Genomic DNA, 26876 nt, shown 5'->3' with positions numbered 1-26876 from the left:
TATTGCTCATGATTCAGGCACACATGGTCTCTTGTGTTTTTCTGGTCCCTTGGGCTCGTCTTCATTTGCATCCTCTGGTCTCTTATCTGCTAACCCACTGGCTCCCGACTTCTCAGGCTTAGGAGGCCATGACCCTGGCGTTGCATGCTCTGAGGGCCAATGTACTATGATGGTTGTGGGGTCGAAATCTCTGGGCAGGGGTGTCCCTGATCCAACCCCTGATGACCATTCTCACTACAGATGCAAGCGGGTGGGGTTGGGGTGCCACGTTGGGCGTCCTCTTATCCAGGGGTATAAGCAAGGTTCCTTGCTCGTCCAATGGGAAGGAGGTGTGTGCCATTCTCCGGGCCCTGTTGTCCTTCAGGATGTTTCTGGACAGACAATACCACAGATTTGGACTATGTCAACCGCGAAGGGGGGGGGGTCCAGCCGTTCCTTGAATGCTCTGGCTGCTCAGATAGGTTCCTGCGGGGAGTCACACCGGATATCCTTGGTGGCCACTCATGTCAGTGGAGTGGACAATTCTCTGGTGGATCGGCTCAGACGCCCATTCCCCTCCTTTTCGGAACTGATTCTGTCGAACAGCGTGTTTGCAGAGATCTGCATCAGGTTTGGGCATCCGGTTCTAGATCTCTTTGCCTCTCCAGCCTCTGTGAAGGCTCCTCTCCTTCTGCTCCCGGTTTCCGGCCAAAGAGGTTGGGGGTGGATGCCCTGACTGTGGAGTGTCCTTGGGGTCTCCTTTATGCATTTGCTCCTCTCCCCCTTCTTCCCCGGATGGTTCAACGCATCAGAGAAAACAGGACGACAGTGCTGTTGGTTGCTCTGTTTTGGCCTCGTCGGAGCTGGTTTCCTTCCCTGATGGAACTTCAGTCCCAGGAGCCTTGGTTGATTCTGAGGTGGCCTTGTCCTTTGAAGGCAGGGCTGGGGATCGGGGTCAGGCAGATTCAATGGGCAGTTTGGTTATTGCACTGTCTCGGTTAGTCTCCCAAGGTTTTTCGGGTCCTGTGGTCGAGTGTGTCCTTAATGCTCGTAGGCCTTCTATTCTGAAGGCATATGACAGGCACTAGGGCTACTTTCGGGCTTAGTGTGGGCAGTCTGGAATTACACCCCCCTGCGATCTGGTCTGCCAGCTGTTCTCCAGTTGCTCCAGGAGGGTTTTGGCAAGGGCCTGGCGATCTCCACGCTTCGCTCCCAATGGGCCTCCATTAAAATCCTCGTGGGGGACTCTGATGGCCATCTGGATGGGGAGGTCTTGGTGGGGAAGTTTCTTCTGGGTCTTTCTTCTTCCCGTCCTTGTACCTATAAGTGCATTCCCTCTTGGGATCTCCCTCTAGCCTTGAGGTTCCTTCAGATGCCTCCTTTTGATCCCCTGTCGGAAATTGATATCAAGCACCTTACTCTGAAGAGTGCTTTCCTGATTGCTATCATGTCTGCCCATATGCTGGCGGAGGTCGGGGCTCTGTTGTGTCGACCCCCCTTTTTGAGGGTTGTATCTTGGTTTCACACGTCTCAGGTTCCGGTTCTACCTGTGTTTTTTCAAGATCTGCAGATGCCGGACGAGGTTGCTTGGCATGCCATTGATGTGCGGTGGGCAGTTCTGTAATATTTGTCTCGGACTGCCCCGTTTCGGCGGTCTGATAGTCTCTTGCTTACCTTTGGCCCCGCTGGTGCATGGCGGAAGGCCTCTGTAGTTTCCATTAGCCGGTGGATCCATACAGTCGTCTCCATGGCTTATGTGGCTTCTTACCTGCCCGTGCCTGACTACGTTCAGGGTCGTTCTACCAGGGGTTTGGCTGCTTTCTGGGCGGATGCTCAGGGGGTTGGGGGGGTTCTCTACAGATTTGTAGGGCTGCCACCTGGGCGGATCAGAGCACTGTCAACCACTATCGGTTGAATGTCTCCCATTCCGTGCATGGTTCTTTTGGGGTTGGTGTTTTGTCTGTTGGAATGTGATTAATGGTGTCAATAAAGTTGTGCTTTGTGTTGCTGCACTTCTGCCTCTGTGTCTCATTCGGAACTCTCCCGTTGATGCTCTGGTATACCTCAAGAGGTAAGTACTGGGACGAGGAAGAGGAGGTAATGCTCTGGTAACTTACCGGTAATATTCATTACTCATAGTCCTACTCTTCCTCGTCACAGTACTGACGACCCTACTCTCCATCCCTGCAGAGGTGAGGGGTGCCATGCTCCGGCTTTTTTATAATAAAACTAAGGGTTGTCGATAAAGGGTAGGTGTTATACAAAATGAAAAATAGAAGAAGGTCTTGTGCCGTGGGCATGGGCTCAAGAGGTAAGTACTATGATGAGGAAGAGTAGGACTAGGAGTAATGACGAATACCGGTAAGTAACCAGAGCATTTCGCCATATTTGGTGTTCTGAAACTGCCAAATCTACGAAACGACGGGGAAGATGCAAAGACACATTTGAGTTGGAAACACAGCCTGCCTATCGTCACTGCAATCGTCCTCCCCACTCTCTGCAAACGTCTATTCTGTCTAGTGTTTTAAAATGGTCTGTGTGGAGGAGATCCTCCGGCGCATGCGCACATCAACATAATCGATCCCGCTCTCTCGCCCTCCCCCAACCACCGCCTTGCCCCCTGGCAAAAGAAGGTGGCGCGGACCTAGTTGGGAGCATGCGCACAGCCACTTTCAGTGAACGTGAAAGCTGGAGAATGTTACACAACGTGCCCAATTCCCGGTTGTGTAAGGATTGGTTTGAGAGCTGCGGATCAGCTGTTAGTCCAAACATGCACACAAAGCATATAGTGAATCATGTCCCAGAGCTTCCCTGACGGTCCCATGGCTTCGGATTTTTCCCAGGAGGTGCAGGGACTGCGGAAAGCCTTGGAGAGGGGCAATACTGAGCCTGATGAGTTCTTCTGTCTCACCCTCTCCCTGCTGGGCCACGCGCAGACTAGAGAAGAATTTCCCAAGTTGGTGGATGGTTTGCAGTGGAGTAACTTCCATCTGCACACTGAGCTGCTGGACATATATACGAACTACTTCCAACAACCGGTGAGCTGCATGTCCTTTCCTTGGCATTCGGTGATGGAATTCCCATATTGCATCGACTGGTTTATAACCATAAGTTAATTAGTTGAAAAAAGGAGTACAGTTCAGTTTAGTAAAAGTGGATCCTGCTATTATAAGACTACGGAATCTACATCGGCAAACACTACATACAAATGTACTTGGAGCTAATGCTCGGTTTCCTTACCGTTAATCTTCATTACCCCTAGTCACACTCTTCTTCGTCCTAGTACACATCTATGCGGTAATTTTTCTCTCATCAGGGACCCTTTTCTCTTTCTATTCTTTTTGCCACTTGACCCCCGCCTCGTCCCTCCAGGGCATACTAGCCCTCCACCAACAGTTTTTACTAAATGCCATGGAAGGCCCATTCGTCTTAGTATTCATCGGGAGGTTGGACGTTCTGGGACAAGGAAGAGTGGGACTAAGGATAAGGAAGTTTACAATCAGTAATCTGACCATTACCCTAATGTCCCTGTACCTCAACCAGTACTTGCCTATGGGATAGACCAACTCTGGATAACAATGGGCCTAGTAAAAAAAAATCAGACTAGGTGGCGGTATAGGCACCCACCATCACCAGATTTGTTCAAGAATCAACAGACCACAACCCTGTGTCCAAGTCTTGTAGGTTACAGCAGTGCCAAACTTGACGGTAGTGTCTAATGAAGGTGTTCGGGTCAGCCCAGGTTGCTGCCCTATCTCTTGACTGGAAACCCATCTGGTCTCTGCCCGATATGCCGATATGCTCTCTATACCAGCAGGGGGGTAGAGCCCACAGATATTTAGGGGAGATTGTGTATTTCGGCCCGTGACTAATGGTAGGTACTTTTGCTTGGACAGGGTCCTCCAAAGGCGACAAACAAACTTGGAGCAGAGCGAAGGACCTTGCTCCTCTCCAGGTAGGTTAGTACAGCACGTCTGATGTCCATCTTTACCTAGAGCTCTCCTTCTGGCGATGAAGATCCACGAAAAAAATAAAGGCAGGACGATTTCCTGCGATCTGTGCAATTTTGAAACTACCTTAGGAGGAAACAAGGGATGACCTAAGAAACAAGGCTTCCGGGGAGGCCACTAAATATGAGGCCTCGTATGACAGGGCACTGATTTCCCGTAGTCTTCTGGAAGAGTTGATGACTACCAGGAGGACGGCTTTATGCACCTTTCTCAATGGCAGGGGAGTGTAAAGACTTGGGCCATGCTGCCCAAATTCGGGTTATGTAAATAGGCATCCTGCAGGTCTAATGATGCTAGGAAGTCATTGTCCTGGACCAATGGGATGATCCTCTGCAGGCATTCCATCTTGAAATGCTGCCTTGGTACAAAGCGGTTCAGGCATTTCAGATCTATAGTAAGTATGCGCTTGCCCTACTGCTTGATAACCAGAAACACTATGGACTATACGCCCCCCCCCCCCTTCATAGGTACTCTCTTTGCCCCCAGTTAATGGATTACCTGCTGCATCGCCATCCTCTTGGCACTGCCTCTGTGCAGTTGTGTCCAAATGGTGCTCAATGGGTGCAGAAGGCGAAGGGTTGCAAAGTCTATCTTATAGCCACAGCGTACCAGTCTGTTGGCCGAGGCATCGCCCGAAAAGCCAGAACCATTGGGTCCAAAAGTGCTGCAGGCGACCCCAACAGGCCTGACGTCAGGACTTCTGCGGTTTACAGGGGAAGGGTGCTTGGATTGCCACTTTTGCACCATAGTGGTGCGTCCTCTGACGCTCTGTCTTGCACTGTGAGATCTTTCAGGATGTATTGCAGTAAAAAAGGATTTGGATCTGGGTTTCGATTTCTTTCTGAATTTCCCTGCATGCTTGTTGGCTTTGAAGATACAGTGGACCTCGTCTTCAAGCGTTTCCCCAAACAGCATCTGTCTTTCAAAGGGAATTCTCATCACCATGTTCTTTTGGTGCGAGTCATTCCTCTAATCGTTGATATGCAGGTGCCGACTCCCAGAGACTACGGAGCCGATGGACATTGCTGCTGCCTTCACTCCATCATAGACGAGGTCTGACCAACATTTCTGCCTGGGTCCTGACTGCCTGCAAAACTGGAAGTGGATCCAAATCGTTTTCTACCACCTTCATCGCAGACTTCATCTCTCTGAGGGCCATTTCCACTGTATACGAGGAGTAGGTGGCGGCTATGAGGGCTAAGTGAGTGCCTTCATATGCCTTCCTTAATGCACTGCCAGGCTTCCTTTCTGTGGGGTCCTTGATGACTTCTTCTGGTGCCATTGACAACCTCCTTACTAGGCTTGGGAGCATCTCATCCACCTGAATAGACTGTGGCATTGACCTCTCCCCTTTTAGTGGATAGTTTAACCAGGAATCTGGGGGCTGATGTCTTGTCCGGCTCTCCTCCATCTCTGTTAGAAAGGGAAGCCCCAGCTTTAGGGTGCGTTTGAACTGGGGGAGGGGCCTTGTGGTTTCTAATGCAGCCACTGAAGCCTCACAATCGGGGAATCCCATGTAGTTGGCCACCTGGATGATGACATGGGCCACTGATTCTTTTTTCCAAGCATTTTCACATAACATCCTTGCTATGGTAGGAATGGTAGCCCTTTGAGCTGGAGCATCCTGAAGAAGCAAATAAGGGGGATGCACGTGTCATTTAGTACCTTCCTCTTTCATGGTCTTTTTGAAGATGTGTAAGAGCCAATCTTCAGAAATCTTACCCTGTCTCTTCCTGTTACGAGGTCGGAAAGGAGATGAAGAGTAGGGGGGAGATGGAGAACGTAGGCTCCACATGGTGCCTCTTCTCTGCAGATTTCCCCATTATAGGGGAAGCAAGTTGCCACACAAGGTTGTCACTCACAGAGGAGAACCAGTGCCATTCTCCCCATTGTTTAAATAAAGACAAGCCCATTGGGGCTTCTCCTGAAGCGTGCCGGTTGTCTAGTAAACCCTGGTCATGCTAACCAGGACGCATCCCATGGTTGCCCAGCAACCAAATCACGTACCTGTGCCCGGTGTGGGATTGCCCCAGACTACTGGCGCTCCTTGGAAGCTCCGCTGTGCGGTACAGTGATGCTCAGGGACTCCAATCCCTGGGCGTGCCTCAACTGTTCTTGGCTCGGGCACCCTCACAACTGGAGTACCCTTTCTCAGCAGACTCTCCAGGAGCAATTGCCACAGGCAAGGGCCCCCTCACCCTGTAGGGGACACTTGGCCCGCAGCCGTGGACAGCGTTGCCCACCTGGCTCGGCCACGAAGGAAGTTGGAGGAAGACCGTCCATAGGGTGCCTGTTGGAGGAAGGACATTTCTCAACTGTCGGTGTTTGGTGGAGAGCGGTTATTATGTCTTGAAGAGATGAGTCAAGGGGCAAACAGAGAAAAGGGTTCCTGACGAGAGGTAAGGTACTTCATAGATAAGTGCAGGCGTGAGGAAGAGCGATGTGGAGTTAATGAGCGTTGTACGTCTTCACCTTGGTAATCTAAATAGCATACATACAAACATGCCTCAATCATTTGCATACCTGCCAATTTGAGCCATTCAACTGTGTAGGTACTTGCCCGGTTCTGTTTTTTTTCTTTGTACTCTGCGACTTTTGCATACACGATAACATTATCTGTACCATTTGTGTGCCACAAGCCCACGCCTGGTTTTTTATTCTGGGACTTGTAATCCTGTGTTTATAATAGGGAAATCCATAAAGCAAAGTTAAAACCAGGACTGGACAAGTGGCTCCGGATTGGAATGGATATGGTTTGCATGTGTGGTTGTAGTGTGGTTGTAGCCTTGTACTTCCCCAATATAAATACACTATTGCAAATCCCAGAATGCAACAATGGAAAAAAACAGGACTGGATAATCATCCCCTGAATGGCGTGGGGCATACTGTCTTGCATTCACAGAGACATGCAGTGTACCTGTCGTAGTAGGCAAAACGAGATGAGCGCCTCTTGTTTGCCTCAAGGTATTTTGGCATGTTTGGTATATTCCTAACTATGGATTCACCTTCCAACACCGCAAACTTAAATTTAAGGGAACTTCAAGATGCAGTTGTTCCATGGATTATGGTACGCATATGAAAAACATGCCTGGGGTGTGTGCGTACGTTTGTGGAATTTGAGCTTGTTGCATGCTGCACAATGATTGTGGAGCGCATGGTTACAAGTTGGGGGCAAAGCAGTACGCATTGACTGCAGACTCTGGTATAATTTCCAGTTGAGTTTTTATACTTTCGGTTGTATAGGTTTGGTAAAAAACAAATTGTAGTCTACTTTGGTTTAAATTGCCAACTGAAACCAACAGGAACAATTAGATTTGAATAACCAGTTGCAGCATGCAAACCAAGCCAACTGGAACTTTCTCCGTAGCATTTCAGTATATGTCCAACATCCTGTTTCACAGCAACTGAGTACAGTTGTAACTGGTCAATGGAGATTTCCCTAGGGAAGTCATGTGTTCGAAGCGTAGATGCTGGAAAGAAATGGGCAAATCTGTCTTTTGGTTGTTAGGGAAATATTGTACAAATAGGTGGTGCTAGGGGAATGTTGGTACAGTACTCCAGTGAGGTCTGAAAAATCATCCTAAGCATTTTCAGTGTTTCGCCCAAAAGATTGAGCAGACTCTCTAAATTGGTAATTGTTTAAAACATTTTTTTTTAAAAAACAGAATCAAATATACATCAGTTCTTTCAAATCTCTACAAAATCCTCTAACCAAAATTCATAATCTCCTAAATGTTTATATCCATCTACAATATACATTAATTGAAAATTGTTCAGATTGAGCGCTCTAACCCATTGATCATTATTGCATTGAATCACATCATAAAAAAGAATATTTTGTCTGTCCAATGCGCATATCCACATAAACTCAGCCAAAAGATTTTTGGGGAGGGGGAGAGATTAATTCTAACTGCTCTTTAACACACACAATTTAACACAGTTATTATCCTATCTCCGTATTTAATACAATGTGATGATGTTCTTGGCCTTGCCAACAAGTGTTTTGACCTTAAAGAACACAGGTCTTCATCAGGGCTGGTACATCACCATCATCAATGCAAAATAATACATTGTTATTACATTATACAATTAAAAATGTGCTCACAGATAAACAAAGAGGACTTGTATCAGAAAGTGAGAATGGTAACCCAATATTCGGTGGACATTGGAAGTTACTTAATGTGGACTCTGCTAATTGTTTAAATATAGTTTACCACAGCAATACTTACGGATGTCTGGTAGCCCAGCATTAATCGTTGTCAAAATCATCTGATTCAATATGTTCTACATCATGAACAAATCGAGAAAATAAATATACTCTAAGGTTTCTAGTTTGTGCGCAAGACTGATAGAGATGGTGTAACGTTTCAACCTTCTTTTTGTACTGGCGATCTGGCTTCTCTGTTATTTTGTGCTTTAAGCAAGGGCCCAGAATTTCTAAGACACCTAAACGATTAACTCTGTACGTCAAAAAGGTGCTTCTCCAATCTTGGGATGGACTACTACTCAGGTAATTCTGAAGGTATCCTTTGATAGAGAAGACTTCTGAAGTTTTTAGACACTTTCTTACATTGAGTTTATTCAGAGTTGCTAAAGACATCTGGCTTTCATTTTTAGTTCAATAAAATCAATATCTGTTTTCATGCCATTTTAGTTTTTTTTCCTATCTTACTCGATGTTCTTCAGAAAGTCTGAACAGTCCTGCCTGAATTACAGCAGATTTGCACATTATTTCCTTTAAATCATAAAAGAGAGTGATATTATTCTATCTATGGCAGAGCAGTCATGCTTCACTCAAGGTAATTGAGAAGGCTGGTGGATAGGTACAGCTAGGTTTCCAATAGATGCACAACGAGAGTAGACTACGCAGAGATACTGAAATATATATGCTCCTTGTAAAGAGTCTATACATTTGGCTATGTAAATCGTTATTAATGGTAAAATAATCTGTTTAGCCCCCAATTTATTCCAATCGTTACTTTATATGAACGGTAGAAAAACGTATCAAAATGTATTGTTAAATAATACTTATTCCCACTCATCAAAAACATATATTTGTGACATCTGCAAAATTGTGATACAAAAGATAAAAAAGACATCAGACTACCAACCATCATAAAAGTTATATTTCACAATAGACAACATGATTTAATGTGCATCACCCTAAACCAATGTATCCTCAATAGGGATTCACATATGCAAAAGACCTTAACTTTTTCTTTCTAATTATACACAGTCACACAGTATCATTACGCTCTAATTATTTCCCGACATTCAAATGTATTAGTCCAAAACTAGCCGCAAATTCCAGACATTCATTGGGGGTCACTTAATATCTTCTGATTAGAATTCCATGAAACAAGATTAATTGTTTCCACTACATTTTCTTCTTAGTTTACTCTTCTGAGAGTTATAACTTATTTTGATCTATTTGAGCAACAGAAATTGTACTTTCAATGACTACAGCTTTTTAATTGCTACTACAACCAATTAATATGTTCATACTTACATAGCCAATTTATTAGTAGTTGATGTAGTGATCTGTATTGTCTCATAATTCTTTACTTCTTGGACCTTCAAATTGGCTGAGAAAGATGTATAGAATTTAGTTTCGTTAAGACAGTAAAACAATTTTTTTAAACTGCGATGGTTCAGAATTATTCAAAAAAGATAAAATGTTTTGTAAAATAAATGTACCTCATGCTTTCATATATTGATTGTATAGTAAAGTTTTCATTGTAATTTCAATCCTTAAGCGGTAAACAGTGAATCACCCTTTTTTGTTTGTATCTCTGAAAACAATCAGGGTGCCTGCGATAATTAGATATATTGTCTCCATTGCAGTTGATGTACTATTTGACTCATGTTTTCTATGTGGTACTTACCTACATGCTTTACGTTGTCGTACTCTTACAGGATCTATTGAAATTCTGTTCTTGTTGGCCTTTGGGGTGGGTTAACCTTCTTTTGTTGTTTGTGTCTGTATACACATACAGGATATCCCACTGTCTGTTTTAGTTTTAATAAAATCAGTGCCTGGTATTTATATGAACCAATAAGTACTTGAGTTGTAAAGTTTGTTTGTAGGGGTGTGTGTAGGATTAGGCTTACAGTATCAGACTAGCAGCTCTCATTACACTCTTAGCAACATTTCAGAAGCAAAGGTACCCTAGGCAGGCCTAGTAGCCTTGTAGATTTCCGCAGGCAGGAGTGGAATGCACTGATTTAAAAGACACTAGTAAATAAAGAATACCAGCTAACATTTTAGTTGTTGGTAGTAAAGTCATGGGACCTAGGAGAAATATTACTGTTCAGGTGAGTACCATCAAGAGTCACTTTGGAGAAGTTTAGTAGTTGAAGAAAAGTTCCCCATTGCAAGTGACATAACATCCTATAGGCAAAACCATGCTTATGGGATAAAGTTGGGAAAGCCCGTGTTCCACCACAGAAATGTGGAGAAAGATGTAACCTACCCCAGAAGACTTCAGAGGAGACCCCCCTCGAAGAGTTCCATGTTCGAGGACCAGAAGACCCAGAGAAGAAGGAAGCAAGGCTGAATTCAGCCACAGTGAATGCCAGTAGGAAAACACAGTTGAATTGGACGTGCAGAACCCAGCGACCATGGACCACAGAGACCCATGAGGGTGAGTATTTTGAGTAATGCACCCTCCAGAACCTAGAGAATTTATTTCATTTATTGGTTATTTAAATGGCGATTATACAACTAGGCAGTGTTTCAAAGCGCCAGAAAGCAAAAGGGAAGGGAACAAATAAACAATGGAAATGACAATGAATAAAAAGAGAAACAAACAGGTCCTACTAGGTCTTGTGACATTCAGAATGTGCAGAGAAGAAGGGGTGGGGGGTAGGGTGTAAGTGCTAAAGGATCTCTCCGGGGGATGGAGGAAGTGCTAGAAGCGCCTGTGGGGGGGAGGCCACAGGTAAGTGCATGGGTGGAGGCATCCAAAGCCAAGAGGGAGGTCTAATGGCCATCAAGTAAGTGCAGGGCTGAGACCATCCACTCAACTAGCCGGTGTGGGCCCAGAGGGCAGTCCAGAGGGGGTGGATGCTGGTGGTGATTGGGCACTTTGCCAGGACCCTATTGGACTCTTGAAGGACCGGCCCTCCAATCTCAGCGTCTGTGTGAATGGTTAGCACAGGAGCGAGAGAGAGTAGGAGGAGGAGAAGAGGAAGGTTTGAGTTGTTTGCAGAACTTGTGGTAATCCAGTTCAAGACAGAGAGAGAGGGAGACTTTCAGAGGAGGGAGCCAGCCGAAGAGTGACATCTGCCTCAGCACTGTGCATGGAGAAGCATTTGACCAGCAGAGAATTGGAGCAGGAAGATTGGAGGGATCTAGAAGGATAGTAATTATTGAGAGAGAGTTGTAGGTAGCGTGCTCCCAGGCCTCAGACAGCCTTATGCATGATGCAAAGGGTCTTAAATTTGATCCTTGCGGCAACCAGTGTAGATATATTGGGGTTGGAGAAATACAGTCCCTGGGATTAAGGCTAAGGATAAGTCTCGAAGCCCTATTCTGGATTAGTTGAAGAGGGTAGAGGGAAGAAAGAGGTAGGTTGAGAAAGAGGCTGTTGCAGTAAACCAGCCTGGAGAGGACCAGAGCTCTAGTGACATTGAGCTTCTGTGTCAAGGTGAGGAAAGGGAGAATGCCTCTAAGGAGGGTGAAGTTGGAAGTGGGCCTTCTTGGCAAGGTCCAAGATGTGAGGAGTGAAAGAGAGAGAGAGGAGTCGAAGGTGACCCCAGGGTTTCTGGCTTCAGTGGAAGGAGGAGGAGAGGCCATAGAGGGTGGCCAGAGTGCAGGAGGGAAACAGGGACTAGGTGTCCCGTTAGGAAGAATTTCAGTCTTACTGGCATTAAGACAGAGATCTTTGGCGGTGCACCCGAACTGGATAGCAGACAGGCAGTCTGGGATGATAGATGTGGAGGAGGAAGAGGAGGAGGAGGAGGAGGAGGAGGGGAGCTTGAAGAAGAGTTGTGTGTAGTCTGCAGAAAACTGTAAATGAGAATAGAAGGCAGAGGTCAGGCGAGCAAGGGGTGCTAGGTAGATATTGAAAAGCCAGGGCGAGAGGATAGAGCCCTGTGGAACACCACATGTAGAGAGAGTGGTGGTGGTGGAGGAGAAGGAGCCCAGAAGAACCTGGGAAGCCCGGTCGGTGAGAAAGGAGGTCAACCAATCGAGTGTCCGGTCCAAGGGTATCTTGGAGTCGCTTTATGAGGATAGAGTGGTTGACCGTGTCGAAGGCAGAAGAGAGAATGAGAACAGTTAGTCAAGATTTGCAAGCAGCAGTTCTTCATGGGTGTTCAGGTGAGCGGTTTCTGTGCCTCTCGATTCCCGGGATCTAGATTGTTGGTCGTGTAAACAGGCAACGAGCTCCGTGTGTTGGGTCATTTGGGGGGGGGAAGACCAACTTCTTTTTAAACATTTTTTTTATTTATTTGTTTTTGGTAGTAAAAATTAATTTACACATTTACAAAATGAATTCAAAATACTAAAAATAAAATATACATTTGCATTTAGAAATCGCATTGTTCCATACCTAAAATATAAGGAAACAGAGGAACAAAAAAGGTAAAAAGTCACATCCTTACCAATCGCAACAATACTCGCTGCTCTAAAGGTCACATGTCAGGGTCCAAGTCACAATATTGGGAGCACTTCATCCTCCATGCTAAAGTAATCTACCATTTAGTAGCTGCAACTCGTCCTCAATTATACTCACAAGTCTTACTGTCACAAGCAAGATATAGCTGCACCGACCCCACATACAGCGCAACCAAACCATGTTGCGTTCGTAACGGGAGTTAGTTCCCAAAAAGGTTCCCAGACAGATGAGCCTTTGTGATTCAAAGTGCACGCAGTACATAAATATGTGCTGTAGAGTTTCAGGCTCCCTCACACTAGCACAAAACCTACAGTATTCCCTAATCCCAGACTCTTTATAACCAGACCACTTCCTAATACGGAAACCCGTATGGATAAGGTCCAGCCGGAATCTCATGTAAATCCTCCTAGCATTCCTATCAGGAAAACACAGAATGTAACGCTGCCGTGGAGTATGGGCATGTCTGAACTTAGCATACGAGATGAATGACGAATAGCCTGCAATTAGGTCAGAATTAAGTGCCCATGCATTCCTAAAAAATGTAGTTTGGTCGCCCCTGGGGAGTCAATTAGGTCTTGCTTTGACATATTCAAATAGGTTAGCACTTGAGTCATGCGTTTTTGAAAGGAGAGAATAGATGCCGGATGGTCCTCATATAGCATTAACCTTAAGTCCTCCTAAAGAGAGTTGGCAAGTGGCGACAACATTTTTGTATAAGTATTGAGCATACGCCATTCATGTTTGTCAGCTAATGCGTGAAGACCTAGTTCATGAGGAAGAATTGGGTTTGGAGGTACCCATCAAGACATAATACCCTTTTCCATATTTTTCCCTGAAGTAAATTCAGTGTGGGTCCCATATTCAACAAACATACATCCAAGCTGTAGAGCAGGATAGGCTCCACTTTCATTAGATAGAAATGAATGATAGGCATAAGGGAGTACTTAAAATGCCGAGAGAAAATAATTCTCATCTGAGCAATCGGATGGATCAGTTTGATGTCTAGAATTGCTTGCCATTTGCCGACAGACATACTGTTTGATATCTGGTAACCCAAGTATGTAATCTCATCCATTGTGTTAATGGGTTTAGTGTTCACGGTATACTTGTAGCCCTGGGTTTTCCCCTTCACCGTAAAGAGTATAATATTAGATTTGTCCGAATTAATTGTCAAGTTGTTTGTTACACGATATTCTTGGAAGAGATTCAATTTGTTCTGTAACCCAAAGGGTACTCTATCAAACAGGATGACATCATCGGCAAATGCCAACCAGTTCAGGCGCTGCTTGCCCAGGATAACCAAAAATGTTCGTTACTTCCCATATTTTCTCAATATCGACCAGGTAAAGATTAAATAATACCGTGGCCAAGTTACATCCCTGCTTCACTCCAATTCCAGTTGGAATACTATCAGATAGGAGGCCCTCTGCTGTAATACGAACCCTGTAGGATGTATTTTGGTGCAGTGCCGCAATTATCACTACTAGATGTGGGGGAATTCCATGGAACAGCATTTTCCGCCAAAGACGGATTCGAAGGACACTGTCGAATGCAGATGATGAGTCTAAGGATGCCATATAAATTGCACCGTTAGCGCGTGTGCGTGTAGATGTTAACAAGTGGGCAAGAATCGACGCGTTTAGCTGGGTACTCATTGCCCTACGAAAACCCACCTGGGCTTTAGATAGAATTCCAGTGGTGGTGATGAATGCCTCCAATTCACACAAAACCAGGCGGGCAAACATTTTTGCTGCTGTGTCAATTAAGGCAATGGGCCTAAAGTTGACAGGGTCATCTAAAGGACCCTTTTTGTGAATGGGTATTATTATTGCCATCAACCAAGAGGGTGGAATTCGACCTGTTCTATATCAGTTGGTATTTAGGGAGCAAATACTTTGCCCAAAAGTGCGGGTCGTCTATAAACACGCAGGGCGACAACCCGTCGGGTCCTACAGCTTTAGAGAACTTCAATTGTGATATGGCCCAAATTACGTCTTTAAGTTCCCATGGGCATTTAACAGGAAACTGCAGCTGAGGTTTATCAGACTCCAATCTCCTGTGCTGGACAGGCAGTTCGTATTTATTCCAAAAAAAGGACTGCCAATGGGAAGCAGATATTGTCGCAACCATACGCTTATCAACCTTGCCAGCAGGGTTTCTTAAGATGGACCACAAATCCCTGATATGCTTGCACAGATGTTAAATCATACGTTGATTTGCAAGATTGTGGGCAGCATAACGTACCTTCTTCACTTTTTTCCTGTACAGTGACACGATTACATTTTTTACTATCTTGTAAGAAACCGCATTTTCGTGGGAGTGGCTTGCCATCCGAAGATCATGGTTTTTCCGAGTTTTTACAGCAGCAACCTCTGCCGAAAATGGATGCACGAAGTTAGGTGCATTTTTACGAGGTAAGGCCTTAGATAAGGTTACCAGGTGCCCATGAATCAACTACCTCAACCAATTGATGACTTTCTCAATGAAAACCACGGATAGATGGTCGTCAACGGGTACCACCAAATCCCTATTGACTAAAAACACCATTCTTCGACCTGCTGGGGTGCCATCTTACTGACAGTGTGTGCCTGTCGCTCTCCACCAATGCAGCAGACGGTGCAAAATCATAAGGCTTAACCATGATGTGTAGCCTCGTGCTCGGCATACTGTGATCGCCCAAACCCACCCTCAGAATTGAAATGGGATCGAGCAATCCAGAACATGTCACAGATGCAAGAATATAATAGATTAGTGAAGAAGAGTTACCACGCTGCCAGGAAACTTTTGGACTGTGATTCGCAAGGGAGATTAGGTTGATGCCCCAGGCTTAAAAAAAACTCAGCCCATGACTTCCCTCTCCTACGCGACTGCAATGCATATGAATTTGAATAATAAGACAACAGTGTATTTCCGTCTAAGTCCAAACATGAATTGATGTCTCCACCAATCAGAATTTCGTGCTTTGGATAGAGCATCGAAGCGTTGCCCAAAATACAATTTAGCTCTGCTTATAGTAGTTTCCAAGGAGTCAGCGCTAGGGTTCCAATAAATTGAAAGCAAGAGAAATGAATGTAGGATGCTGCCTGTCAAAGACATTTCCTCCATTATGAAGGTGTCAGACTTATCCATTAGCTGTGTCGTTGCTTTCAAACTGTTTTTGATAAGAATGGCAATGCCACCACTAGGTCGGCCTAACTGTTGCCGCCGCCCAGGAGCACGAAAAGAGACATAGCCATCTAGCACTTTTTCATGTAGGGCCATCGTTTGCAGCAATAAAATATCAGGAGCATGTTGAGCCCCAACCCGCTCGTTCCATGCCGTAAGATTTCTTATGCCACAACAATTCCAAGATGCCACGGCAATAACCAATGGTTATGAGTTGGCATGTTCTGTTTTCATAGAAGCCGCCACTTTTATCAGGGGCTCCAACCACGATAAGCCACTTGGAGCCTGAGTCAACGAGGCCAATTGCTGTGATAGTTCCTTGCTGTGGAACTCATGGGGTGCCACTTCTGTGTCTCCCTTAGGTCGTTCCTTGGATACCGGTGCGGAAAAGTCCAAGAACGACCATGCACTCTCCATGTTCCCGAACAAATACGGGAAAAGACCCAAGGACTTGAAGTCTTCATTAAAGTCCAAAATTAGTTTTGTGATTATTTGGGACTGGACTTTACACAGCACTCTGTGATTATTGTGAGGTGCAAGTTTTACCCATTCTAGGTCTTTAGTTGCCAGGTTTCGTAGGGAACGGATCTGATAGAACGTGTTAATCAAAAAGGACCTATTTATCCATGCTGTTCCATTGATGTCAGGATCGCTTACCCATCCAAGTATTTGGTTCATCTGTTTCGGAGTCTCTGAAAAAGACAACGTATCGGTGTGAGGCGCTGCTAAGTTCACCTTCCTGAATACATCCTCCTCAGCAACATCTACGTCAGTACTCGCCACATTAGATGGTGCCTGCGAGTTCAATACTTTCGCGGCACTTTCCTCATTTTTGTACTGTAGCGAGATCAGCGTCTTCCTGTGGAGCTGGGCCTTTTTCCGCATCCCTCATTATTTAGCATAGGAGGCAAGGACTCATTCCCTTTTGTTGGTAATTTCGGGCGGCATTTCTCTTCCTGAGGGGGGGAAGTGCCGCCTTTTTACTCTCAATACTCGGGAAGAAACTGCAGCTGGGATTGGGACTTCTGTAGGTGTTTCTTGCTTTCCTCATTTAATTCCAAGAGATTTAATGCAAGGTCATCCATACTCGCACCCGTTTTACTGCCCAAAGCAGCGTTCACTTCCTTGGTGGAATGAGTGAAAGTCTCCATCATACCCTTTGAGCTTTCTTCTGGTTGGTTTTGGCAAAGTTTATTGTGCTCTCAAAAAGGACTTCTTCGCCTTACGGGAGATAAACTGCCCCCCCCCCCCTTGTCCTGTTCTTCCCACACCCGTCTCACTTACCAACAATGGGGCCTGAAGCTCTGATGTAACCTGTGAATCAATTATGTCGGTCAAGGCGGAGCGCCTGTCTGGAGGCAAAGCTAGCCCACTGGCGGCCGCCATTACTCCACATAGAGACTCAGGAGTCGCCCCGGGTGTAGAGTTGGAGACTACGTTGAACAACAGTTGTTCTACCTGGAGCAAGCGATCATGATGGAGTTTCGCTACTTCCAAGAGATTAATGGTCTCATTGCTACCATGTTCAGCTCCAATCATATTTACACCTCGCAACACTTCAGAATATGATCTTTGAGGTAGGTAAGAATTGAATACCACGTTATCCGTTTGAGTTCCCTGGGACTGTACATCGAGGATTGGTACAACTGGAATGGTAAGTGGGGCATTCATTGCCATCATTTTTTCAAATTGTGTGAAGTAAAATGATTTCGATTGCTCCTCAGCCAGTATGTAGCCTTCCAGTTTGGTAATTCTTTCTTTCATGAATGCCAGGGATCCTTGCATTTCTCTTATTGAACAATGAGTTAGTTCATGACCCTTATCGAGAAGGTTGAGTATTCTTGAAATCACTGGGAAATTAAAAGGATCATGCGAAAAGATATCAGAAGGGGAGTCCTCCGGTGTCGATGATGGCATTACGTCCCCTTTCGGAGCAACCTGACCAACGCCATCCTTCGCTGATACCTGAGCCCCCAGCGTAGATGTCAAGAAGGATCCTATAGCCTCTGGGTATCTAGCATCAGAGTTACCAAGACCTGAATTCACCCCCCCCCTCCCAGCCCTGAGATGATATGCCCGGGAAATCTCTTCTAGGTTCACCATGATCTTTAAATCTGGGTTCATCAGGAAGGTGAAAATGTACTTGTTCACGGAACGTATAGGACCTAGATGCAGGTGAAGAAGGCCCAAGGGAGAGGCGTATGCATTTCCATAGCTCACTCATAATGGTTGGTGCAAGCATAGAAGTGTCAGAAACGTGCACAAAACCCTCCTGAGCCTCCTTCGGTACACAGTTACAGTCATGTGCATGGGGATTGTCACAAGCTAACTGCCCTTAGTTCTCATTGGCGTCTTGAACAGAAAAGGATGGTAGGTTCTGGACTACAGGTGCCACCTTTACCAGGGACTCCTTTCCAGTATCCATATGTGTCATATCGTAGCTATCGACATCGAGAGAAGAGATTTTTTTACTGGGTGGTAACACGGGTAGGGTGCTATTAAGCAATTTATTCACTGAGCTCTTAGCAGTGGCTTTAGATGAATTACCAGCCTTGTTTCCACTTCTCAAGGAACGGCTCATGATCTGTTTCAAGACAGCAGATATTACCACGTGGCTTAAACAACAGCAGTCACCAACCCACAGAATTTTGCACAACTAAGGCTATGCGCTGGTACTGCTTAAACAAAAGCAACCACCCTCCATCAATACTGTCACAAGCGAGCTTTCTAAGTTTCAAGTATCCCGCCCCAACTCCCCCACTTCCAAATTTTATGGCTTGTAAGTTGTTAACCAGGACACAACACAAGGTGCAGGAATCAAAACAAAAGAGTTAGTCTTTGATAGACGAGAAGGCTTACTAATCCCCAGTCTCCCTATTGCTCAGTTCTGATGAGTGTAGATAACCAGCTCGGGTGTGCCTAGCTGATTTTCACCCACACAACACTTTTCCACCAGCGAATAGACAACCTTAGAGTATATGCCTGGTAAAGGCACTCCATGGTTCAAAGGCACAAGGGCCCCAGTCTGCCTCTATCAGGACTACCGAATCGAGCACTCAATAAATGCTGTACACCATGCGTACGAACGAAAGCCTCCCCCCTGGGGTTCAAAGGCCGAGGCCCGCAGTCACCCCTAAGGAGGAGCTTCTGAATCACACGCCCGTAACAGGACTCTAGGGTTCAATGGCACACAGCCCACAGTCACCCTCTGTCCGGCATGCCTAACTCAAGCACTTAAAGAAGAATATGCACCATTCACAAAGCGGCAAGCAGCCCCTCAGAGTTGAAAGGCCTAAGGCCCACAGACACCCTCTGGGAAAGAACTCTAGTTCACACACTAATTCCAAAAACTCCCAGTGTTCAGAGGCTTGAAGCCCACAAACACCCTCTGTCGGGAGTACAAGATTAAAGACTTGATGAAGAAACTGTGTGCCGTCTCGAGACCAACAGTCTGCCCAACAGGGTTTAAAGGCCTATCGACCCGCAGAAGCCCGCCCTCTGGGCAGAAGCTCTAATTCACACCCACAATAAGCCAAATTGGCTAAAGCAGGGACTCTATATCAACTCTACGTGGACCAGAAACCTAGTTTGCCCACAGTCATCCTCTTAAAGGGTGAGCTGAGTGATCAACAAAGGTGCCAGTTCGTCAGATACTTAAATGAGCCCTACTTCAGGTGGTTAAATACTTGCATTCCCCCTCGAGACACAGAAGTGGTTCAAAGCGTACAAACAGGTGTGATGGAATGATTCAGGTGGAGACACATAAGTATTCAAAATGCCAACTCAGCGCGCGTAACAAGTCCCACAGTGGCAACCTAACACAATGTGCATCAACACCTGTGCACCCTTTTGCCTACAACAACGTCCATGGCCAATTCTTCAGAATGCTGTGTGAAGGGGGTTCAAAACGTATTTCACAGGACACGGCTCGTCAGATTAATCAAATCGATCTCTTGAGCCCTGCAAGATTGCTAGTCCAATTCCAAAAACAATTCCAAGTAAGTCAACAATAATTGAGTAAGATGAAAGATTAAGGGCTTCCACAAGCCATACCGCACCACTCTTGAGTGCGTCGAACCTGATCTTGATAGAGCCTCAAAGGGACGATCGAATAGGTCCAGTGTCCGTAACGTCGAACACGCTGAGGAACACGTGGGACAGCAGCTTACAGCGTTCGAGGTAACAAGATGTAACGCACAACAAAAGGGCAGAATCGGAGTCCCATTTTAGGGCAGTGTGTGTCTTACCGGTCATACCGTAGGTGCTCCAACAGCGCCACTGCTCCACCAAACATCTAACACACTGCTGGGCACACCGCGCAGCGCTCCGCGCATGCGCAGGTGTTTTGTAGCTGAAGATTAGAGGCAGGCTGGAGGCGGGCTGCTAGCAGGCAGGGAAACAGAAAGAGGACTAGAAAAATATCCTTCACTAGTCCACAAAGCATGGAGCAATTCAGAGCAGCACCTTCACCCAGTAACACCTAACACACTGCTGGGCACACCGTGCAGCGCAGTGGTTATGTAGCTGTAGCTGAAGATTAGAGGCAGGCTGGAGGCGGGCTGCTAGCAGGCAGGGAAACAGAAAGAGGACTAGAAAAATATCCTTCACTAGTCCACAAAGCATGGAGCAATTCAGAGCAGCGCCTTCACCCAGTAACACCTAACACACTGCTGGGCATGACCAACTTCTCCAGGAGTTTCCCAAGGAAGGGTGTAGAAGAGATAGAGCCGTAGTTGGCTGGACACAAGGGGTCAGAAGTTTTTTTTTTTTGTTTGTTTATAAGGGGGTGCACAATGGAGTGCTTGAGAGAGGAAGGGAAAGAGCCAAAGGCTAATGAATGATTGCAGAAGTCAGCAAGAGCTGGTGCGAGAGAGGACATGTTGTCCTTAATGGTCCTGGAAGAACAGGGAGACACCTGTTTGGAAGAGACCTTCATAGAGCGCAATACTCTGGAGACCTAATTTGTTATGATGCGTGTGAAGGAGGAGAGAGTAGGTGGGGGAGGGGGTAAATCCAAGGGAGGCAGAGGGACAAGAAGAGGAGTAGAAGAGGGGGAAGAGGAGAGAGCAGTGAGAATATCCTGAGTTTTTTTTCGGAGGAATGGGTGGCCAGCGCAGTACAGAGGCTCTGAGAAGGAAGAGGCGAGGTGGAAACTGCAGATTGATTGGCTAGTTTCATGCAGATTTTGAAGAGTTCAGCATACGGGCCTGGATCTGGGCCCTCTTCTTGGAGCAGATGGAGAGAGACGGTGTTGCTTTTGGAGCAGGCGACGGGCCAGATTGTCGGAGGAAGAGCCCGAGGGCGGCCACTTCCGTTCAGATGCTCTGCCCTTGCGTTTCAGAGCGGCTAGATATTGTAGTCGTACCAAATGTTACACTTGGAGGTAAGTTTCAGGTGGATCCTCATGACCGGGCGGAGGGAGTCAAAAGCAGTGACAGAGCTGGCATTGAACCACATCTCTGTGAGAGCGAGGACATCAAGATCAAAGTCTTCAAGAAGGAGGCAGATATCACAAGAGTGTATGACGGCAGATCCTGCATGTACACTGGTTAATTGCAGCTTGGCTCCGCCTTAGAAGGTTTTGCGTCGATGGGTACATGGGGTGGCACACTCATCGGAGATGGTGAAGGGGGTGTAGGGAGAGTGGAAGGAAGGGTAGCAGGGGAAGGCAGGAAGTTGTTGAGGGCCGTCAGAGAGGGGGGGGGATAGGTGATAGAGTAACGGTTAGAATAGATGGGAGAGATAGAGAGTGCCATTGAGGATGAGAAAAGAGGGATAGTTGTAGAGGCTGCACAGTGCATGGGCAAACTCACCAGACAGCCTACGAAGGGGGCCTAGGAGCCGAGGGAGGCAGGAGGATGCATAGATGTAAAGCATACCTAAATTGGAATTTTTAGAGAAGCACTTAAATGCAGAACACAAATGGAAGATGCAGAGATAATCACAAATCATGTTGTTGGCTCCCAAAACCATCGTCCCAGGAAGGTAAAGCAACCCTCTGAGTAAGTCTTCTTTCAGGTACAGCTACAGGACACAGGGACAAAAACCCCAGACCAGTAACCAACTCGACAACCAAAACAAAGAACCAGATTCCTTCCGATGAGGGTGGGCCACTATCAAAGAGCAGAATCCATGATAGAGATGGCACCCAGAAGGCATATGAACTGGACCAAAGGATTCTGGGTGGTTTCAGGGGGCAAGATTTGGCTGCCAGCCAACAGAAAATGGTGCAATGGTGGAGGTGGCAGAGGATGGGCCAGATGAACAGCAGAGATGGGGCAGAGTTGTGTGCCAGCACCCTTCTAAACAATGTCAGCTTCTCACCCCAAGACCCAGGCAGTAACGTGGGTACGCAGCAGGAAAATGTCTCAGAAATGGTTCCAGCATGGGTATCCCAGTCGATTCAGTTGTGTAGACTGGGGGGCACCGGGGGGAGGAGCGGGGTGGCATATGAGAACATCCATGGAAGGAAGTCAAAGAAAAGAAACCCGAGCTCAGGGAAACAACACAGGACTTAGACAGTATCGATACACCTGGTCCTAAAATTACAGCCACAGCTTTGTGGCAAAATCCTCCAACAGGTAGGTAAAACTGCTTAAATCTAGCAGAATTTACCGAAGGGCTGGGTTAAAGCCAGGCTTCCAATCACACAGAGGGGCACTCAAACAAAGGTTTCGTTGGCCAGCAATAAGGTTGTCTCCACAGACCCAGGACAGCCCAGACAGCTTGTTTATTGGCATGTCGAACTAGGAACTAATCTAAACAAGTTCAGACCACCACTGATGGCACAGGGTGGTGCTCGGAGGGAGGCCAACAACCATTTTCCTGCAATGGAAAGGCTCAGAACCCTAATGGCTGGTCGCAGGAATGAGTAAACTACACTAGTACACCAATGACTACCATACTGTTACATTTGACAACTAACACAGTAAATTGGCTTGCACCCATGTTGGAGTTAAAACTAAAGTACAGCTACCATCGTCCCACTTCACAACACTGGTAAAAGGCGATATAATCACCCTATGGCCAAAATGGGGAGAATAAAATAGACTGATATCCTAGTAGCCATTTGGACTATATATGACACCAGCTCAAAAAAGGATTGTAGTGGCAGGGAGACCTCAGAAATCCCTCTGACCACAAAAATGAGTCCAGAAAACCAACAGGAAAAATAAAATAGACAGGGTATCTTATGGGACTGCAAAAACTCGAGAAACGAATTTTACCATTTGCATGTGAGTTTTCAATTTCTTAGTATGGTAGGGTTGATTTGGAAAACACTACCCAGGAACACAATCCATCAATATATCACTTAGCTGATATGTTGACAAAAATACTGCACAGGTAGAGGAGGTAGACCTTAGAATAATGTTGAGTAGGAAAGCCCTCTTGGATTCCTTTGGGACTTTATGCCAGACCGTGCTGTAGGTTTAAAGGAGTACCTTAAATTTAGCCTATACTAACAGCAAGTGGGGGCATGTCAGATTGAGGGTTCGTGTTTGGAAGTTTTTGGACTGTTAGTTTATTTAGCAATTTAGTGGGAAAAGGGGTGTTTCCGTGTTAAGATTTCAATGCATTGATCACATCAATTTAGAAGGTTGTAAAAACTGAGCTGGGTAGATAGCTCAGGGGCAATGCACTTTTCTTGGAAAAAAAGACAATTCAGGGCAGCTCGGGTTCGTTACCCGGTCCTGCGCTCAGAGGCTGGACTCCATCATGAAACATGACATCAAAAAGCCATTTCAAATCCCTCTCTTATTGTGGAATAGCACTGCTGAGATTAAAACGGACAAGAGAATCCTAAAAACCTTAGAAGACTTCAGATTGGAAATAGTTGGTGTTGCTGCTTGTCTACACGTCACTGTACATTTTAGAGTGGAGAGGAAGAGCAATGCAACCCTCTACAACCCACTTAAAAAGCTGCCGTCCCTCGAAATCGAATCAAGCGCCCATGGCACAGCCACCTTACGAATTTAAGAGACCCCTCTGCATTGGCATACAGACGTTGCCAACATATGTAGTGGTCCCATTTCCTGCAAAGCTCCGAAGGCGGCCATAATGGCTAACTTTTACTTCAGACCGAAAACTATGGATAGCCAGTCCAGATGATGCAAGATGTGGCTGTTGTATTCAGAGCAATGCATGTTCTGGCATTTGGACCATTGCTTTATACAGCAGTGATATTTTCAAAGTTAGGCACGTAGGTAGCTCTGCATGCAGCACATTTCAGTTGTCTGAATATGTTGAACAAAAACATGGACTGATGACTGTTGGTCAGTGTACAGTTTGAAGTATTCAATCCTCTGACTGTTCTGAAATTAGTGGTCGAAGAGTTTGGAAAGAAGCAGTGGACCTATGCTCTCTGCTGGCCTGCCTCGCACATCACAAACCCCATCGCCATGGCGTCTCCACGCACAAAACAAATGCACCTGCTGTTTAAGGGAACGTTCAATGCAGTGCACTGAAGTGCAAGTTTCAACTGTTTCTACACATTTATTTTAAAACCAAATCATTCCGGAGCGGTTTCCTTTCAAAATAAACGTTTAGGAACAGGAAAACGGAATTAAAAAAAAAGAAAGTGGAGGATCACTGCTCCCGCCCACTTCAACCAATGTCTGAAATACAAAAAATCCACTCCGAATACAGCGGAAACTCGTGGGAACATCTTAAGGCCGTTTTCAAATAGGACACTGAGGGTTTGTACTTGGGTAACAGGGTGATGTTGTACCACATTAACCAATGGCAACTCATACTCTCACCTACCTAACCTGGCATCTTTACAAACCCACCATCCTGATTTCTGTCTTGTCGGGGTTCATCTTTAGCCATTTAGTCTCTTTCCACATAGTGGATTTTGGCCTTGAACCATGAGTCTATGTGCTGAGCCTGGGTCAAGTTGGTGAGTCATCCACGGATTCAAACCATGCAGTGCTGATCGACAGCAGTGGCGCCTTAGGGGTCTCAGATGCTGAAAACAGCAGGCGATGTTGGGTTTGTGGCGATGTGTCGAGGAAGATATCCCGTGGGTGCACAATACCTGAGGGGCTTGGCAGAGACTGACCTCCCAGTTGGGTCCAGAGTGCTCTTTAGCGCGATAGGCGTTATTGAGTTCCCAACCCTTTGCCTGCCTGTTGTAAAAACAACCAGGAAGAGGCAGGGTCAGGCTCTCCGCACCATTGACACACCTCCCAGTATTTGCATGGTGAGAACTGGGAGGCACAGATCTTGTAGTAGAGGGTCACAATGGCAGAGTGACAAGCAAGTCAAAGGAGTCAAGCTGGACGGCTGTAGGAAGACCTGAGAACGGCAGGCAGGAACTAGAACAGGTTAGGACCAATAGCCAAGGCAAGGCAATGAGAGGAAGGAAGGAAAAAAAGGGGACGAGAGAGCAGGCAAGAAGGAAAGGCAACAAGGATGGAGCGAAAACACTGGCCGGAAACGAGTCATGGAAAGCACTGAGACGCGCCTCAGTGCCGTTGTAAGCCTTTTATAGGGCACGGTGGTCACAATGAAACTGTTGGACCGCAGTGTGTTGCCATGGAGATCAGCATTCCTGCCTTTCTGATGGAGTGCCATGATGTTCCATTGCCCAGGGAACCAGTGTGTTGATGCGCACACTCTTATGGTAGAGTGCAGGGAAGTCAAGTGATTTGGTGAGATTGGGCTCTGAAGTGCTCTGGGATGCTACTGGAATCCCTGATGCAGCAGCCTCCAGCACGGGTACAAGCGCCAACCCCTGGCAGGTGAGGACACGTCCGGGCAGGGAAGGACCCCCTCCCTCCCTCCAGGTAGAACAGAAGCGCCAAGCTTCCATGGAAACAGATGGTCGAAAGTGACGTACAAGCAGTCGGGCTGATTCCCAGGAATGATCAGAGGGTGCATAGCCTTTCCAGTCGATGACATTGTATAGCCGACTGTGTTGATAACGGGAGTCACAAATGACCTGCACCTCATATTAAAGAAACCCCTCAATGTCCAATGGAACTGGCCGAAGAAGCATCTCCCGTAAGTATCCGCAAGGAATTGTTTCATGAGTGTGTGACAAATCCTGATATATCGTCACTTCTCCCCAAGGGGGAGCCCCTTCCCATGAGGCCAGGGTGGTGAGGCCACTACTTGATAGTCCCCACGGTGGTACACAGCGGGAGGATCTCATGGGGAGAGACTCCCCCTCTGATGACAAGGGAGAACATTTCAGGAGAATGCAGTATTCCAACCCTTCACCCACACCCTATACACCTCCCAAACTCACAAACCTCAGTACCATGTTACAGACTTTTATATGTGTTTGTAGGGCTGAAATCCTAACTCCTGACTGAGATGAAGAAGAGTAGAGACTACCAAAGTACCAGACGTACTGGGGTGGGGAGGAAGGGCAGGGCCATTAAGAACACCTGGTGGAATTGTAATGACAACTCTAGCTTTTCGCAGAGGAGTGGTTGTGAGATGGAGATAAAAACTGACAAGAGACTTGCAGAATTGGTTCTGAAGACAGAGGAGCTGCACTCAGGAGAGACACAGCTGCATCAACAGTCCAGAGCTAAAGTCTGCCCAGCCCAGGAGATTCGAAGGACGCAGAGAAGAAGGAAGACATCTGGTCTTGAGAGATCGAAAACACTGAGGCCGTAGGGCTGGTCCAGAGCAGAACTGGAGGTTGGAAGCTGGTGTCGGGAAGGAGATCCACTGAGCCAGACCAGGCAAGCAGAGAAGCACTTGCACCACCCGACGAACAACAAGCACCCAGGGAGGACTGGCGGAGCGTCTAGAAGCTTGACGCCTGTGGGGGCTTGTGAAGAAGGGTCTGGGACCAAAATCCAGAAGAGGAAGATCAGAGGCATCTTCGTTGTTGCAGTACCTGTTGAGAAGGTAAGCCTAGTGGGCCAAACCGAAGAGTGAGATAAACTGGGGCTGGGACCCAAATCAAGAGGAGGAGGATCAGAGGCAGCTTCCTCATTGGAGTACTTGGTAGAAAGAGCTACAGAGTGAGCCCAAACAAAGGGGAGAAGTTGGGGTTGTGGGCCCTTCTAACATCTGAGAACTGTGCGTTTGAAGCTACGGTATACATAGACCAAGAGAAGGGAGTAATTCCCCCCCCCCCCTT

General features: G+C 46.5%; 1 protein-coding gene across 2 annotated transcripts in view; it reads left to right on the top strand.

The window, feature by feature from the left end:
- Positions 1-2612: 2612 nt before the first annotated feature.
- Positions 2613-26876, top strand: part of LOC138455450 (deoxyribodipyrimidine photo-lyase-like) — a 392352-nt gene continuing 368088 nt past the window's right edge. Inside the window, exon 1 of one of the 2 annotated variants that reach the window (XM_069607107.1) lies at positions 2613-3017. In XM_069607107.1, the coding sequence (XP_069463208.1) occupies positions 2775-3017 (243 nt within the window). In that variant the 5' untranslated portion in view covers positions 2613-2774. The remainder of the gene's footprint in view (positions 3018-26876) is intronic. The other variant, XM_069607108.1, reaches the window with a different exon arrangement.

Source organism: Ambystoma mexicanum, chromosome 1p (assembly GCF_040938575.1).
Source record: "Ambystoma mexicanum isolate Mex_15411 chromosome 1p, UKY_AmexF1_1, whole genome shotgun sequence".
NCBI lineage: Eukaryota > Metazoa > Chordata > Amphibia > Caudata > Ambystomatidae > Ambystoma > Ambystoma mexicanum.
The sequence above is the reverse complement of the archived record's forward strand: the minus strand, read 5'-3'. Positions and strand labels throughout refer to the sequence as shown.